The following is a 14,562-nucleotide window of genomic DNA, read 5'->3' as shown; positions in this document are numbered from 1 at the left end:
ACCTTGGGCAGCCACAGCGTCCGTTGGGTTTGGTCCCATCAGGAGTAGGTGGCCCACATCAGCTGGCTCGAGTTGATGGCCATCTGGCTCGCTCACAAAGCCTTCCTCCCGATGATCCGGGGCAAGGTGATCCTTATTCAGACTGACAGCTCCACCAGCATGTATTACATCATCAAGCCGGGTGGCACCAGGTCCCCTCCCCTCTGCACTCTAGCAGTCGACATTTGGGAGTGGGCTCTGGTAAACGACATATACCTGACAGCAATACACCTTCCGGGGAATCCAACCTGGAGGCGGACAGGCTCAGCAGGCTGGATGCGACAATTACGAATGGCAGTTGAACGAGCAGGACCTTCAGGGGATCTTCGACAAGTGGGGTCATCCTCAGGTGGACCTCTTCGCCACCTGGTACAACAGGAGGTGTCCCAGTTCACGTCCTGGCAAGGACATGGCAGGGGCTCCCTGGGAAACATCATGGAGATCCAGTGGAATGACATGAGCATGTATGCCTTCCCCCTCACCCTGTCCCCGGTCCACAGAGTAATCTGCAAGATCCTCTGTATCATCCTGATAGCTCTGTGGTGGCCGGTCAAGACCATGGTTCTCAGAACTACTTAGCCAATTGGATCAGGCCCGGGTGCACCTTCTGCTGGGTCCAGCACACCTACTCTCGCAGCAGGGAGGGATGGTCATCCACCCCGCCCCCCAGATGTTAGCCCTCGCAGCGTGGTACCTGAACAAGTCCTACTCTGGCAACTGCAGTTGTTGCAAACCAACCTAGAGATTATACAGGCGGCTAGGAGCGATACTACCAGGAGCCAATACAAAAGCAAATGGACCACGTTTTGTCACTGGGCAGAATCAAAGGAGGTTGATCCCTTTTATGTTGGCTTTTGAAGGCCTTTTTGATGAGGTTGATTACCCAGTTCCCTTCGGGTTGAAACCCATGGGTCCCTTTAGACAACCTGTGTAGTTTTAGGCTGAGTGGCTGATCTGACTACCATATAACATGATGCAAGTGGCCTAGATACCTCCCCTAAGGTAGATTTCCCTCAAGGATATCCCCAAGCGTGGCATACAGGGAAAAGATGGCCGAAGTGGCTGATGCTTTGGGCTGGGGCCCACCAGCAAGGGAGATAGAGTAATACGATCTCGGGGACATCCTGGACAAGGGCACAAATGTGAAACCTATCCTGCCATTCCACAATTTCATAAAATAAATCCTCCTTTGGATCTGTGTAAAACACCCTGCTCGGGTCCAGCAGTCCATAAGAATTTTAGCAGGAAGTACAGACCTGCTCCCTCAGATCCAGAGTTCCTTGACAGACGCCCATCGTAGGACAGTCTGGTAGTCCAAGCAGCTACTATTGCTAATAAGGCAAGCGCTTATCCCTCTCTGACCCTAGATAGACACAAGAGGTGATGCTGTGTCCCAAAATGTTGTTGTCTCTGTCAGTATGACACTTAAGGCAGTAAATGCCTCTTGTGCCCAGGCTAAATATACACACACTCTGTGGTCTGTGTTATCTGAGGCAGAAGAGCATGTCCCTGAAGGGGGAAATGAGGAACGGGTTCTTCAATATTAATGAAGATGGTATGGAAGCCATGCGTCAAGCCTTTACAGTCAGGCCTTGACACAGCTGACTGCATTAGAAGTGCAATTGCAGCAAGTTCCATCATGAGAAGGTTTGCTTGGCTAAGGAAATCATGCTTTGCACAAGCTGCACAGGCAAAGTTACTTGATATGCCTTTTGATGGGTCACGCTTATTTGGACCAAAGGCAGAACTGAGAAAGTGCTCAGACTTCCTCTCTTTGGAAAAGCAAGTCGTTCTGTATTATAGCGATGGCCAAAAAGGGAAACAAACCACCTCCTGCTAAGGTCGACTTTTCTCTCGACCTTCTGGAGGTTGAGGTGGTAAAGCACACACCACTTCTGTATCTGTCCCCTCCGGTGCAGCCGCTGCCACAAAACCTTTTCTGGTCTGTCGCACCATTTTCACAAATTGTTACTACTTCAGACACTTGGACACTTCAGGTGGTCTCTTAAGGTAACTGCCTATCCTTTTTTAAAAAAGCATCCACCAGATTGCCCCATCTGTCCAGACCATCTCCTGTTCCAGATCCTCTGCTCCTGAAAGAGGTTTCCCCTCTTCTGGAGAAGCGTGCCATAGAGTTGGCACCAGTGCAAGAAAGGAACAGGGGATGGTACTTCCATTATTTTTTAGTCTCTAAGGACGAGACAGGTCTGCGACCCATCTTGGATCTAAGTCGCTTGAGCAAGTTCCTCAGGAAGGACCAGTTCAAGAGGGTAACACCCTTGTAGATAATCCAGGTCCTAGATTGGTTGGTGTCTCTCGACCTACAGAACGCTTATTTCCATGTGCCGATCAATCCAAACTACAGGAAGTACCTGATGTTCATCGTAGGAAACACTCAATACCAGTTTCGAGTTCTGCCTTACCTCTGCCAGAGGGTCTTCTCCAAGCTGTATAGTGGCAGTTAGTCTCAGGAAGGTGGGAATTCGGGTCTTTCCTTACCTGGATGATTGGTTAATCAGGGCATGGTTTCCGGATCAAGCCCTGGATCATCTCGGGTACACCTGCTACCTCCTCCACAAGCTGGGCTCAGTTCACACCCTCTCAAATGACCAAATTCATCTCAGCTGTCCTGGATTCTGCCTCGGGCAAGGCTTTTCCACCAAAGACCGGCCTCTACAAATCCTGTAGATGGTTACCAGATTCCAGAAAGCCCAATGCCTGCAACCTTCAGTTGCTCGGCCTCATGGCATCCTCCTGCATCTTCCTGTTGCCAGAGTGTCATGATCACTGGTCCAAACACACAAACCCTGCACCCCAGGTGACGGAGGCAAGGAGAAATGCATACTTGTCCCTTTGGGACAATGAAGCACAGGGGACCCAGCTGGACTCAGTACTGGCGCCCTCAGGCTCATGAACAAATATGAGCAGAGACATTCACAGGAACTCTTCACATGCATTCAGTCCGGGCGTGGCTGCTGAAGAACTAAGTAGCATGCGCAGCATCATTTGGGAGTGGCAGGGTGGGGCCAGAAAGCCAGTGCTAAGGGGGCGTGGCCGGGGCTAGGCTATATAAGCCCGCCCAGCCTTCATGCAAGCACTTCGCGTTATTCTGCTTGAAGGCAACGTAACGCTCACCGCCGCTTGGGTGCAGATTCACCTTGGAATCCAGCTCCAGTGATTCAACTTACCTGGCATCTGTTCGCTTCAGCAGGTGTCCATCCTGCAACGGGCTGTTCCCAACTTCAGACCCCCATGTCCTCTGCCTACATTGCCTTGGCTCGGAACACGGTTGGCAATCATGTTCGGCGTGTGACTTGCTGTCCTCGAAGGCGCTGAAGAACAGACTCGCCAGGTGGAGGGAGTTGTTTCAGAGGTCGCCTCCAGAGGATCTCAAGAACTTCGTGAAGCATCGAACCAGGCCCAAGGTAGGGCTGATATTTTCCAGGGTGCCCCGCAAGGGAGACTCCTTCCCAGGGACTCTCCCGCGTGGGATGGACCGGCTAGGTCCTTCAACCGGCACGTGCCCCGAGGCTGCTACAGCTACCGGCCTTCAGGTCGAGGGGTCCTCGAATCCTCCCGGGCGCAGTGTTGAGGGACCGGAAGGTTCTTGTACTGGGTCTACACCCGAGGGACTATGTCCTTTTACCGGCTCAATGGCCGAGGGGCTATGCCCCAATACCGGCAATACATCAGAGCGGGCGCCTAAACGCAGCTCTACCGACCCCCGGGTCGAGGGTGTCGCACCTACCGGGCTGAGGCCTGAGGAGAAGGGTAGGCATCGTGATCCACACGCAATAGTCTTGGACGAGGCTGGGCCCAGCCGGCTGAGCAACTTGTCGCAGACACTTGGCAGGCAGCTCGACAAAATAGCTGCCGCGCCAGAAAGTGGCACCCGTCCGACGCCATTCCACGAATTCCGCGAAGAACGAGTGTCGAGGTGGGACTGACTTCAACCAGGTACGTGGCCTACAGTCTACCCTTCATTTGCGCAGGGCAACTCTCCTTTGCGTCCATATGGACAGTGTATGCAGCGGCCCCAGCAGCCCACCGCTACCCCATCGGTACCCCCTGCCACCTCTTTGGCCAGTGAGGAGGTGCTCTTCGAGAAGTATCTCAGCCTCATGAGGTCTCCTCAGATGGGGTATCATCAAAGACACAGTCGGGGAAGTCCCCCCCCCCCACCATGCTAATGGAGGCGTCTGTGGTGTCATTGGGCCCCCAGCCCCGGTGCAGCCGCCTCCTCCGGCTCCACAGCCAACTCTGCAACCTCCACCGTCTCCTCAGTCTCTGGCTGCGGTTCCTGTACCCCAGCCTCCGGCGCCATCTACTCCTCCTCCTCCACAAGATCCTCCAGATCCGCAGGATAGGGACGACGACGAGGAGGAGGATTCGGACACGCCATCCACAGCCAGGGCCTTCCATGAATGTCTTGCTGGCCTGGCAGAGTACCTGGGCCTCCCCCAACCCGAGGTCGAACAGCCAGCAGAGGGGGTTCTGGCTGAAGTCCTCACTAGACGCCCCTCTGCCAGCACAGGGATTCCACTGCAAACTGATGCAGTCTCCCTGGCCAAGAAGGGTTGGCTCAAGCCCCACTCGGTCCAGCCGGTGAACCGACGCCTGGACACCAAGTACAGGCAGATGGAGGGGGAAACACTCTTTCTCTCAACCCATCCTCAGCCACACATCTCGGTGACCGCTGCGGCATCACTATACTCAAAGCCTCAGTCGTCCTCAGCCGCCTCCTCTGCGGCGATGCTAGGCAAGGAGGAGAAGATCTTGGACACCAAGTACAGGCAGATGGAGGGGGAAACACTCTTTCTCTCAACCCATCCTCAGCCACACTTCTCGGTGACCGCTGCGGCATCACTATACTCAAAGCCTCAGTCGTCCTCAGCCGCCTCCTCAGCGGCGATGCTAGGCAAGGAGGAGAAGATCTACTCCAACGCCTCCTTGCACCTGCATCAGGCCAATGCAGATGCCATGCTGGCTGCCGCCAACCAACGGTTATGGCGGGAAATTGCAGACTTCCTCCCGGAACTCCCCACCCAATGCCAATCACGCTTTAAGGTGGGGCTAGCGGAAGCCAAGCTCGTGGCGCATGACCTCATGGAATCCACAGTGGCGCATATCGATACCTCAGGCTGTGCCATCTGCATTGCCACGTACATGAGAACAGCCTGGCTCCAGGAAACGAAATTAAATTTCTAGATCTACTGTTCGAGGGGGTGGGGGGGGACCTCTTCCACTCCTCTACGGACGAAGAGCTGGACAAAAAGAAAAACGGCTTGCAAACGGCGAAGTCTTTATCCATTCTTACAAAGACCACGCCCAAATCCTACACCCAATCTCACCAGCGCTCGGACAAGGGTTGTACATATGAAGGGTTTTGCGGCTTCCAGGAACGCAGGTCCAGGCAGTTGGACCGCTCGCTGTCTCAGAACTGGCGTAAACAACAAAAGGGGGGGGGGGGGCGGGGAGAGTAAGGGCTTTTTCCAGTCCCCCTCCTCAGCGTCATCCTCCGAGGGAAAGAAGGCATGACACGCCCCTTCTGGTCCACGTGTCTCCAGTGGGGGACAGGCTTGCTCTCCACCCTCAACCTCTCCTTACCCCTGAAATAATTCAAGATGGTTACACCAGCTTTCACAGAGGAGACATTGGACAAGGGAGACTGGATGTGCTCCCTGGACGTGCTCCCTTGACCTAAAGGACGCGTACCTACACGTCCCGATTTGACAGCCCCATCGTTCTTTCCTTTGGTTCAGGATCATGGGCTACCATTTCCAATACAAGGTCCTTCCATTTGGCCTCAACTTGGCCCCCAGGGTCTTTACCAGACTAATGAACGTTGTGGCGGTTCTCCTCAGAGCCCAGGGCCTCCACATCTACCCATACCTCGACGACTGGCTCATCAGGGCTACATATCCCGAAGCAATTCGCCCCTCTTCCCATGCCCTTATGAATACACTGCACGACCCGGGCTTCTCGCTCAACCTCAAGAGGTCACAGCTGCACCCTAGGCAGACCGACATTCCTGGCACTCATTCCTGGGACTCATTTGGGACTCATTTGACTCGAGATGGTTTTCCGGTGGGAAGACAAAATCTCAGCCATCAAGAGGGCCTTCGACGACTTCCACAGCAGAGATGGGACGTCAGCATGGTGGTACCAACATCTCCTGGGACTACTGGCGGCGGTCCTGTTAGCCGTGCCGCACCCGAGACTTGGCATGAGAAGATTGTGCTGCACTTCCCGGCCTCATGGAATCCGGAGCGGCGCTCGCAATCTGATATGATCAACGTTCCTCCATCTCTCCACCCGGACCTAACTTGGTGGTCCATGGACTGCAACCTATGGATGGGCAAGCCCTTTCGGCTGCCCTCTCCGCAGGCCACCATCACCACAGACTCCTCGCTTGAGTGCTGGGGAGCCACGCTGGACGATTTCTCGGTCCACAGCACCTGGACTCAACAGGAGCAGGAATACCACATCAATTGGCTGGAGCTGAATGCCATCTGGCTAGCGCTCAGAGCATTCCGACCACTTCTCAAGGGAAAGGTTGTCCTCATCCAGACAAACAACTCGACCAGCATGTACTACGTCAACAAGCAGGGAGGCACCAGATCCCCTCCTCTGTGCAGGCTGGCGATCAGCATGTGGTAATGGGCCCTGGAAAACGACATTTACCTCTTGGCGGTCCATCTTCCGGGGGCATCCAACCTGGAGGCAGACACGTTCAGCAGGCTGGGAGCGGACAATTATGAGTGGCAGCCAAAACAACTTCGTTATTCAGGAGATCTTCAACAGGTGGGGTCTTCCCCCAGTGGATCTTTTTGCCACCTGGCACAACAAGAAATGCCCCCATTTTGCATCCTGGCCGGGTCAGGGCCCCGGCTCTCTGGGCGACACATTTCACCTCCAGTGGACCGGCATGAAGGCCTACGCCTTTCCGCCTACTCCCCTGTTCCACAGGGTACTTTGCAAGGTCAAGGAGTCTCACCGACTTCTCATCATTCTAATAGCTCCATGGTGGCCGGCCAGGCCATGGTTTTCAGAACTAATCTGCCTCTCGGAGGTGCCCCCGATACACCTTCCGACGAGCCCAGCACATCTTCTGGTACAGCAGGGGGGCAGAATCGTCCACCCTGCGCCAGAGAAACTAGCCTTCACAGCGTGGTACCTGAACAGGTATGGCTTCGGCACCTTTAGCCTTTTACAGGCTAATCTGGAGATCATACAGGGCGCCAGGAGCAAGGCCACCAGGGCCCAGTACAAAAGCAAATAGACCAGATTCTGCCACTCGGCAGACTCCAGGGGAATCGAACCCTTGTCCTGCAATTTGGATGACGTGCTCCCTTTTTCGACGCACCTCGCTCATTTGGGCGTACAGGTGGACACCTGCTGCACATACCTTGCAGCCATTGGGACTTACAGGAACTCGGAGGAGGGCATCTTTTCCTCCTCCAACCCTATAGTCAAGAAACATCTGTCTGGTCTTGCGAGGCTCTACCCGCCCGTCAAGTGACTGCACCCTGTTTGGGACCTTATCGTAGTCTTGGGCGCCCTAGCGCACAAACGATTCAAGCCAATGGCGTCCATGGACATTAGGCTGGTCACCATCAAGATGGCCTTACTAGGCGGTCTTACCTCGGCTCGCAGAGTCAGTGAGATCCAGGCGTTGGTCGCCTCTGCCCCATATACCACCTTTCACAAGGACAAGGTAGTCCTGCAGACTCACCCGGCATTTCTGCCCAAGGTTCCATCTGCATTTCACTTGAACAAAGAAATAGTCTTTCCTGCGTTCTTTCCCGATCCCAAGGATGAGGCACGGAGAGTGCTGCACTGCCTGGATGTCGGACGTGCCCTAAAGTTCTACTTGGACAGGACTAAGGGCTTCCGCAAGTCAGACGCTCTGTCACTTTCGGAGGCTTGAGGTCAGGCTATCGGGCCTATAAGGCCTCCATATCCCGCTGGATGGTCTTGGCTATCAAGGAAGCGTACGAGGGCCAGCACAAGCCGCTCCCGGCCAACATGCATGCCCACGCAGCCAGGGCCAAGGCCAAGGCAACGCCCATCGCATTCGAGCGCCATGTCCCTTGGCAAGTCATCAGCAGGGCGGCCACTTGGGCCTCTCCCTCTGCTTTCTGCAAGCATTACTGTTTGAATGCCAGCTCTAGATCGGATGCGGCTTTCGGACAGCTGGTTCTCAGGAACCTATATGCTTAAGGAGGGCCTCCTCTCCACCCTGGGGCTACAATCAGTTGTAATCTCCCATACAGTATGGAGGAAAGGGGACGGGACGCAAGAGTAATTATAAGTTACTCACCGTAGTGACTAAAGTACTCTTAGTCCATTGTCCCCTTTCCTCCATACGTCCCACCAACCTCCTCCCTAATACTGGTGTCATTAGGCAATGTTAAATATATTGTCGACTCGTCAATGGTGACTGAGGTGTGGCGCCGGAGGGCGGAGTCAGGGCAGTGCATGCTCCCTGGGCCGCGCCCCCGCGTGCCTCTAAATTTAAAGGGGGAAGGTTTTTTCTGGTGAAAAAGGTTCTATCTCCCGTCCCTTGGAAGGGATGCCCATACAGTATGGAGGAAAGGGGACTAAGGACTAAGAGTATGTTAGTCAGTACGGTGAGTAACTTATTATTTGGTAATACCGGCCCGAAAGTGGGAAAGGAATAAGAAGGCAAACCTTTTCAAGATGGATAGTGCTTTGGCTTTCTGAGTGTTACACTAGAGCGGGTACTCAGATTCCTGAAGGCTTCAGGCCACACTCCGCTAGGGGTGCGGAAGCTACTTGGGATCGTCAGAGGAGTAACCTGTCAAGAATATCTGTCAAGCTGCGACGTGGACTTCTAAGCACACGTTTGCAAAACACTACTGCCTGTACACAGTATCCGCAAATGGGTCTCGTTTTGGCAGAGCAGTCCTCCAACAGGTGATGACATAATTGCTGTGGTGTTCACTCCTTCCCTCCTCCATTATGTCTTACTATTATGGGAGTCGATCTAAAATGAGTAATCCGTGGGAGGGCACCATCCATTAGAAGAACAAATTACTTGCACCTGGTAATGTTCTTTTTGATGGATGTTCCTCCTGCGGATTGCTCATCACCTTCTCAGCCTACCCCATGGTTAAGGATCTTCCTCTGATTTCACAATGCCTCTCCTTTAACGCTTACGCATCCACTCTTTTGTCTCCAATCCCTAATGCAGATGTGCAAGGGGAAAAAATGGCAACTGAGGTCACGAGGCACAGAGACTGGATTGTGCTGACGTCTCATCCAGTCCTAAAGCCAACGACTCAAGAATCCTCGATGCCAGACCGCATGGCACCCCCTGCTAGGAAAAGTTCCAGAGAGTGCTGGAAAGCTGGAAAATATATCTAAGATGAGAAATCATTGTGAGGAACATCCATCAGAAAGAACATTACAGAGTTAAGTAATTTGTTCTTTTCAGTGTTTGAAGTCTCGCATAGTCTTGAGCATCATGCAAATTAACCAAATAGAAGTTAATTAATTTATTTCAAATATTTCATTGTTTTTATTTCTTGGTACTATGTTTGAAAAAACTAAGATGATACTTTTCATTTTAGGGGTGTTGGAGCAATGGAAATAGTAGCAATGGATATGAAATTAAGAGGAATGTACATAGCAAGGCAGTTGAGTTTTACTGGCGTTACCTTCAAAATTGAAGAAGTTCTTCTATCCAATGACTATATCAAAATGTACAATAAGTCTGTGAAACTGGTAAGATATTAGATTACGTGTAACCTTGTGTAACTGAAGTGTTCATTATTTGTTTGGTTTGTTTGTATACCGAAAATGTAAAGGTTTTTTTTTTTTTAAACCCATTTTTAGATTTACCGAATCGACAGTTAAGAGGAAAATCAGTTTCTTTTTTTTGTCTTTGATAGCCATTCCCCCTCCCACGCCCACACACATACATGTCCGCACACTACAAATATTAATTTGACGCAAGGTATCTGATTGCGAGCTGCACTTGTGTTTGTTTTTGTGTTTTTCTTTCTTTGAGTTGCTGAGTAGAGGTTAATCTCTCGCGCCCCTTCCTGGTTTACAGTGTCCTCATCTGTGTGGCCATTTTGTGGGACAGGTGCTGCACCTTCGGTGAATCATTCTTCCCTGCAGGGAAGCAGTGCTGCCTGGTCTAGATTATGCAAAGTGGGAGATCTTTGTGTGTATTGACAGTTCTGCAAAGAGTATTTTGACGGTTGTGCTCGACAGGAATTTTTCTAATCGATTGAGTTAGAAGCTGGTAACTGAAGGCAAATGGCCATTGACTATTAGTTTTCTTTCCTAAACTACTGGGGCTCCCCCTCCTTTTCCTTCTCGTCGCCTCCTCGACCCCTCTGCATAATTCCTAGAAGAGAGTGCCTTAACATACAAATGCACTCTCTCTTTTTAAATCTGCATTTTATTGGTTTAGTAATTACAGGAAATCCTTTTGATGGACAATACCTCCGGAATAGTCTAGGTATAGCCCTTCACAAGCTTTTGGTAACGATTAGGGAGGATTTTATACAGGCCCCTGGTGAGAATTGTACAGCCACCCACCCTAATGGCACACCAACAAATCCAACCAAAAGGAAACCCAAACCCCTGTAAAGATAACTAGCAAGTGTAAGTAACACATGGTGGCAATATTAAGACAGACAAAATTCACCACAGTTCAAGGGTGTCTATTGAATTTTAACAAGGGTGTGATAAACTAAATCTTAAAATGGGAGCAAGCTACGACCATCACATAGTAATAATGCAGTCCTAGTGGAGTCTTGTAAAAATAAAAGGGCCTATACTAAAAAAACTATTGCCTATCCTTAACGCTAAATACAAATATTGTGGGGTAATGTTAATGAATAAGAAAGAAGTTTTCACAAAATAAGTCCGGATGTTCAGGCCGTTTGCCTCCCTTACCTACATTTTCAGCACGGGACAATGCGTTTCACTCGAACATAGCACACTCGCCGGCTTCTTTTCGCCACAAGGACATCGTTCCATTACCAACATCTGGGCCTTCTGTGTCCAAGTTTCTTAAATTATCAGTCACTTGATTCATAGGGCATGATGTACCAATACAAACAAAGTACCTTTACAAATATTCAAGTCGGGCGATTCACTCTTCACCCTGCTCAGATCCCTTTCACATCACATCTTTACTTTAGACCCCCCTCTTCCGGGCTCAGATCTTCTTCTTCAATGCTTATATAATATCTTTTCTCGGGTAACTCAATTCACCACGGATTCCCCTTAGCAGGTCTCAGATCCCCCAATTAGTCTCCCACAGCCAGGCTTGGACCAATTGCAGTTTGTATTAGATACGGAATACTTTTGAATGTGCATGGGGTTTAGCTTGACCCGTTGCAGGACCACTTCGATTTCACAATTTTACACTCAGTTGGATAACTAACAGAGACATTTTAATGAGCACCCACGTGGTCCGGACCACTCTTTATATGATATCTACCTTGGCTTCAAAAGTTCAGTCACTTTTTGAATATTCAATTATATTTGTGTTGCTCATCACACACGCCTCACACTCTGTTCTTTGCAGATTTCTTTGTACAATGTTGCCACTTGAAACCATGGATCTAACACAGACCGATCTGCTGTCAGTCTCCCCAACTCGCAGGCTGAGCTGACTTTACTGGTGCTGCTTTGTTGTAGGAGCCAAGGACAGTACCACAGCAGCAATCGCTCCTTCATGCCTTTGCTGTCAATGCGGGAGAGTCCCGGGTACCTTCGGCACGCAATGCACCTTTCTTCAGCTTTAATTCCGGGTCTTTATTCTCGAGGGCTTGTGAAAGTAGCGTTTTTCCTCTGAAAAGGCCAACGGCAATTCCCTCCTTGCAACCCTTTCTGGTCTTGCCATCTTTCTCCTCATATTAAACTGCCATCTCGGAACTGCTGCTTCCTCGTGTGTTTTGCCCTGCTCAGAGTGGGCTTTTGTACTCCGCCTTTTATCCGTGTGGGCAAGTTTGATGGAAGTCAGGTTTGCATAATTATTAGTAATTGCCTGACTCTGCCTGACCCTTGTGTTGGGACATGTCATGTATACGGCTCTGGTGTTAGTCTGTTTTCTCTCACAGTGAGCTGTCCCTGAGAAAGTGTTTGTGTTGGGGAAAGGGGAGGGGGTTGGGTTCATAGGTATCCTACCTGGTAGGATGGGGAAAAGGTGTTACAGGGAAGGGGATACCGCGTCTCACCATCCGGCTTCCCACTCCCACAAGACCCCTCATCCCGGTGATCCTCCTGCACTGGTCTACCCCCAGGAACTGGATCCGAAAGTGATGTCTGTTTCCTGGCCACCTGGATGACAGATCCCCAGGGACTAGCGGGGAGACACCTTCTGGTTTCCCACATAAGGCAGAGCATTCTGGTTTAACCTCAGGGGGAAGGGAGTGCTGGTAGGGATGATCAGTTAGTACACATTTAACTACAGAAACACTATACACAGGTATACAGAAACACCATACACATGTATACAGAAAACAGTACACATTATTAAAATAACACTTAAAATACTCATCCGGTGGAAAATGGGTACTGTATCTACACAGAACACAAGATGGAACCAGCATATATATAAACACAGTAACGATCAATAAAGATCAATTTCACTCCAAACACTAACAGTAAGCCCACTACTCTATAATAGATGCTGTTTGTATAGAACAAGATAGAGGAGGTTAGATTAGAGAATTCTAGACACAGTAGACCCATAGATCTAGACATTAACTGGACTCCAATTGTGTTGCAGAAACCAGGCTCTTGCGTCAATGTCTGGTCTTAAAAGGCAGTTTTATTTGTTGTCTTGAAAGCCAAGGAAGCAGCAGCATTGTTAGTCTATCAGGAACTGACCCCTCTAACCTGACTCACCCTTTCCACCCCTTGCCTTATAGGTCACTGGACACCTGACAGAACCGAACCTTAAGAATGTCTAGAACCATCACTAGGGCTTACAGTTCAACCTCCTGCCTAGTACCATGGATTCCTTTTTTTATTCCCTAGTCCACTCATGGCTACTTCTGGTTATTGTGCAATAGGACGGCTTCATGTCTATTAATTCCCACAGTTGGGTGTAGGCACACCTATCCAACAAGGACTTCCTCTAGTTTATGAACAACCTTATTATCCTTCGCAGTTCAGACTAGTCCAGGTAATCACATGGGTGCACGGGGTCTTGACACCAATTCCATAATACGTGATCAGTAAGGTCCATGGAAGGAACAAGCAGTAGCAAAGCGAATAGAATAAGAATGCAGTCTTCTAAAAGAGAAACTTGTAGACTTGGGGTTATGATGTCATAAGGGGTATGTTTAACTTTAATTATCATGGTTGTCTGTTATGGTTAACTTTTGCATTATTTATATTCACTTCCCATTCTTCTCCGACAGCTACCACACCAGCAATGATTGTAGTATTCCTGACTCTCCAGCACATTAAAACATGAATGCTGTAAATGCACACTATAAATGACATAAAGAGCTAAAAGTAGAGAAAAGGGGTTGCACTTTAAAACAAAAACAAATAGATCAGATTAGTTTACGCTTGAAGTACTAACTCAAGGGATCCTTGCACTCCTAGAAAAGGCAGAGATACAAGTATAGCAACAAGTGGCATGTACTAACAAGACATTTAAATAGCATTATTGAAAGGCAGGACTTTCCAAAATGCAGATAAAATCCAGGAGCACCACACAGAGTAAATCAAGCAGTTAGTGCAAGTCACATTACGTTCTTAGGGCCGGCATTGATACATTAGGAACTTAAAGATACACAAATTAACAAGGCATTTTCTGATTCCGGAATGTAATGGAGGAATTTAAAAATACAGAAAATCGAGAGTACTAGGTAAAATTCTGGTCTTTGGATCTAACCTTCATGGACCCAGAGGGAACTGTGAGGAATCCTACGGACTCCTCACTAAATCCCTGCCTAAAATCTCCTCCCAGGTGGCCAAGGAAAAGAAGTCTCATGTCCTGACCTTGGGGGTGTTGTTCTGCGGGAAGATCACCTGGGAGGAGAAAGGGCCCAGGTGAATGAGAGGACTCCGTGGGGTGAGACACAATATTTGTCTCCCTTTAGGGGAGGACATCTCCTCAATACCAAAGTATGTAATGGTTTGTTGTCATAACAATCTTCTTGTTTCACAAGTTCAGCATCTTAATGTAGGTAAAAACTATCAAACCCTTAGGCCTTGTGAAAAATAAAACCCCTTCTAATACTTTGGAGACGTATAAAGTTAGAAGCTCCCCTAACTCCCAATGATACATTGAAAGCAAGTCTGTGAATAATAACAATTCTGACTCTAAAGAACTTTATTCCTCTCTACAATACAGTATAGTGATTAATCCTTATGATGATCCTTTAAAGAATATTATGGGGAACAGAAATGAGTTGAAGACCGAAGCTCAAGTGAGAAACTAACTTTGTCATTGGGGACTTCAGGTCCCATCATTTCTGAGGTACTGGCATGTGGAAGAGGGCTAAATAGGAACACAAC

The 14,562-nt window shown here is 49.6% G+C and overlaps 1 protein-coding gene across 4 annotated transcripts in view; it reads left to right on the top strand.

The window, feature by feature from the left end:
* Positions 1–14,562, top strand: part of SBNO1 (strawberry notch homolog 1) — a 2,127,865-nt gene that overhangs the window by 646,033 nt on the left and 1,467,270 nt on the right. For all 4 annotated transcript variants that reach the window (XM_069619669.1, XM_069619670.1, XM_069619667.1 and 1 more), the window contains one exon: positions 9,636–9,789. In XM_069619669.1, the coding sequence (XP_069475770.1) occupies positions 9,636–9,789 (154 nt within the window). The remainder of the gene's footprint in view (positions 1–9,635; positions 9,790–14,562) is intronic.

Source organism: Ambystoma mexicanum, chromosome 10, assembly GCF_040938575.1.
Source record: "Ambystoma mexicanum isolate Mex_15411 chromosome 10, UKY_AmexF1_1, whole genome shotgun sequence".
NCBI classification, from domain to species: Eukaryota; Metazoa; Chordata; class Amphibia; order Caudata; family Ambystomatidae; genus Ambystoma; species Ambystoma mexicanum.
Note: the sequence above shows the minus strand (reverse complement) of the source record. Positions and strands in the feature narration are given on the sequence as shown.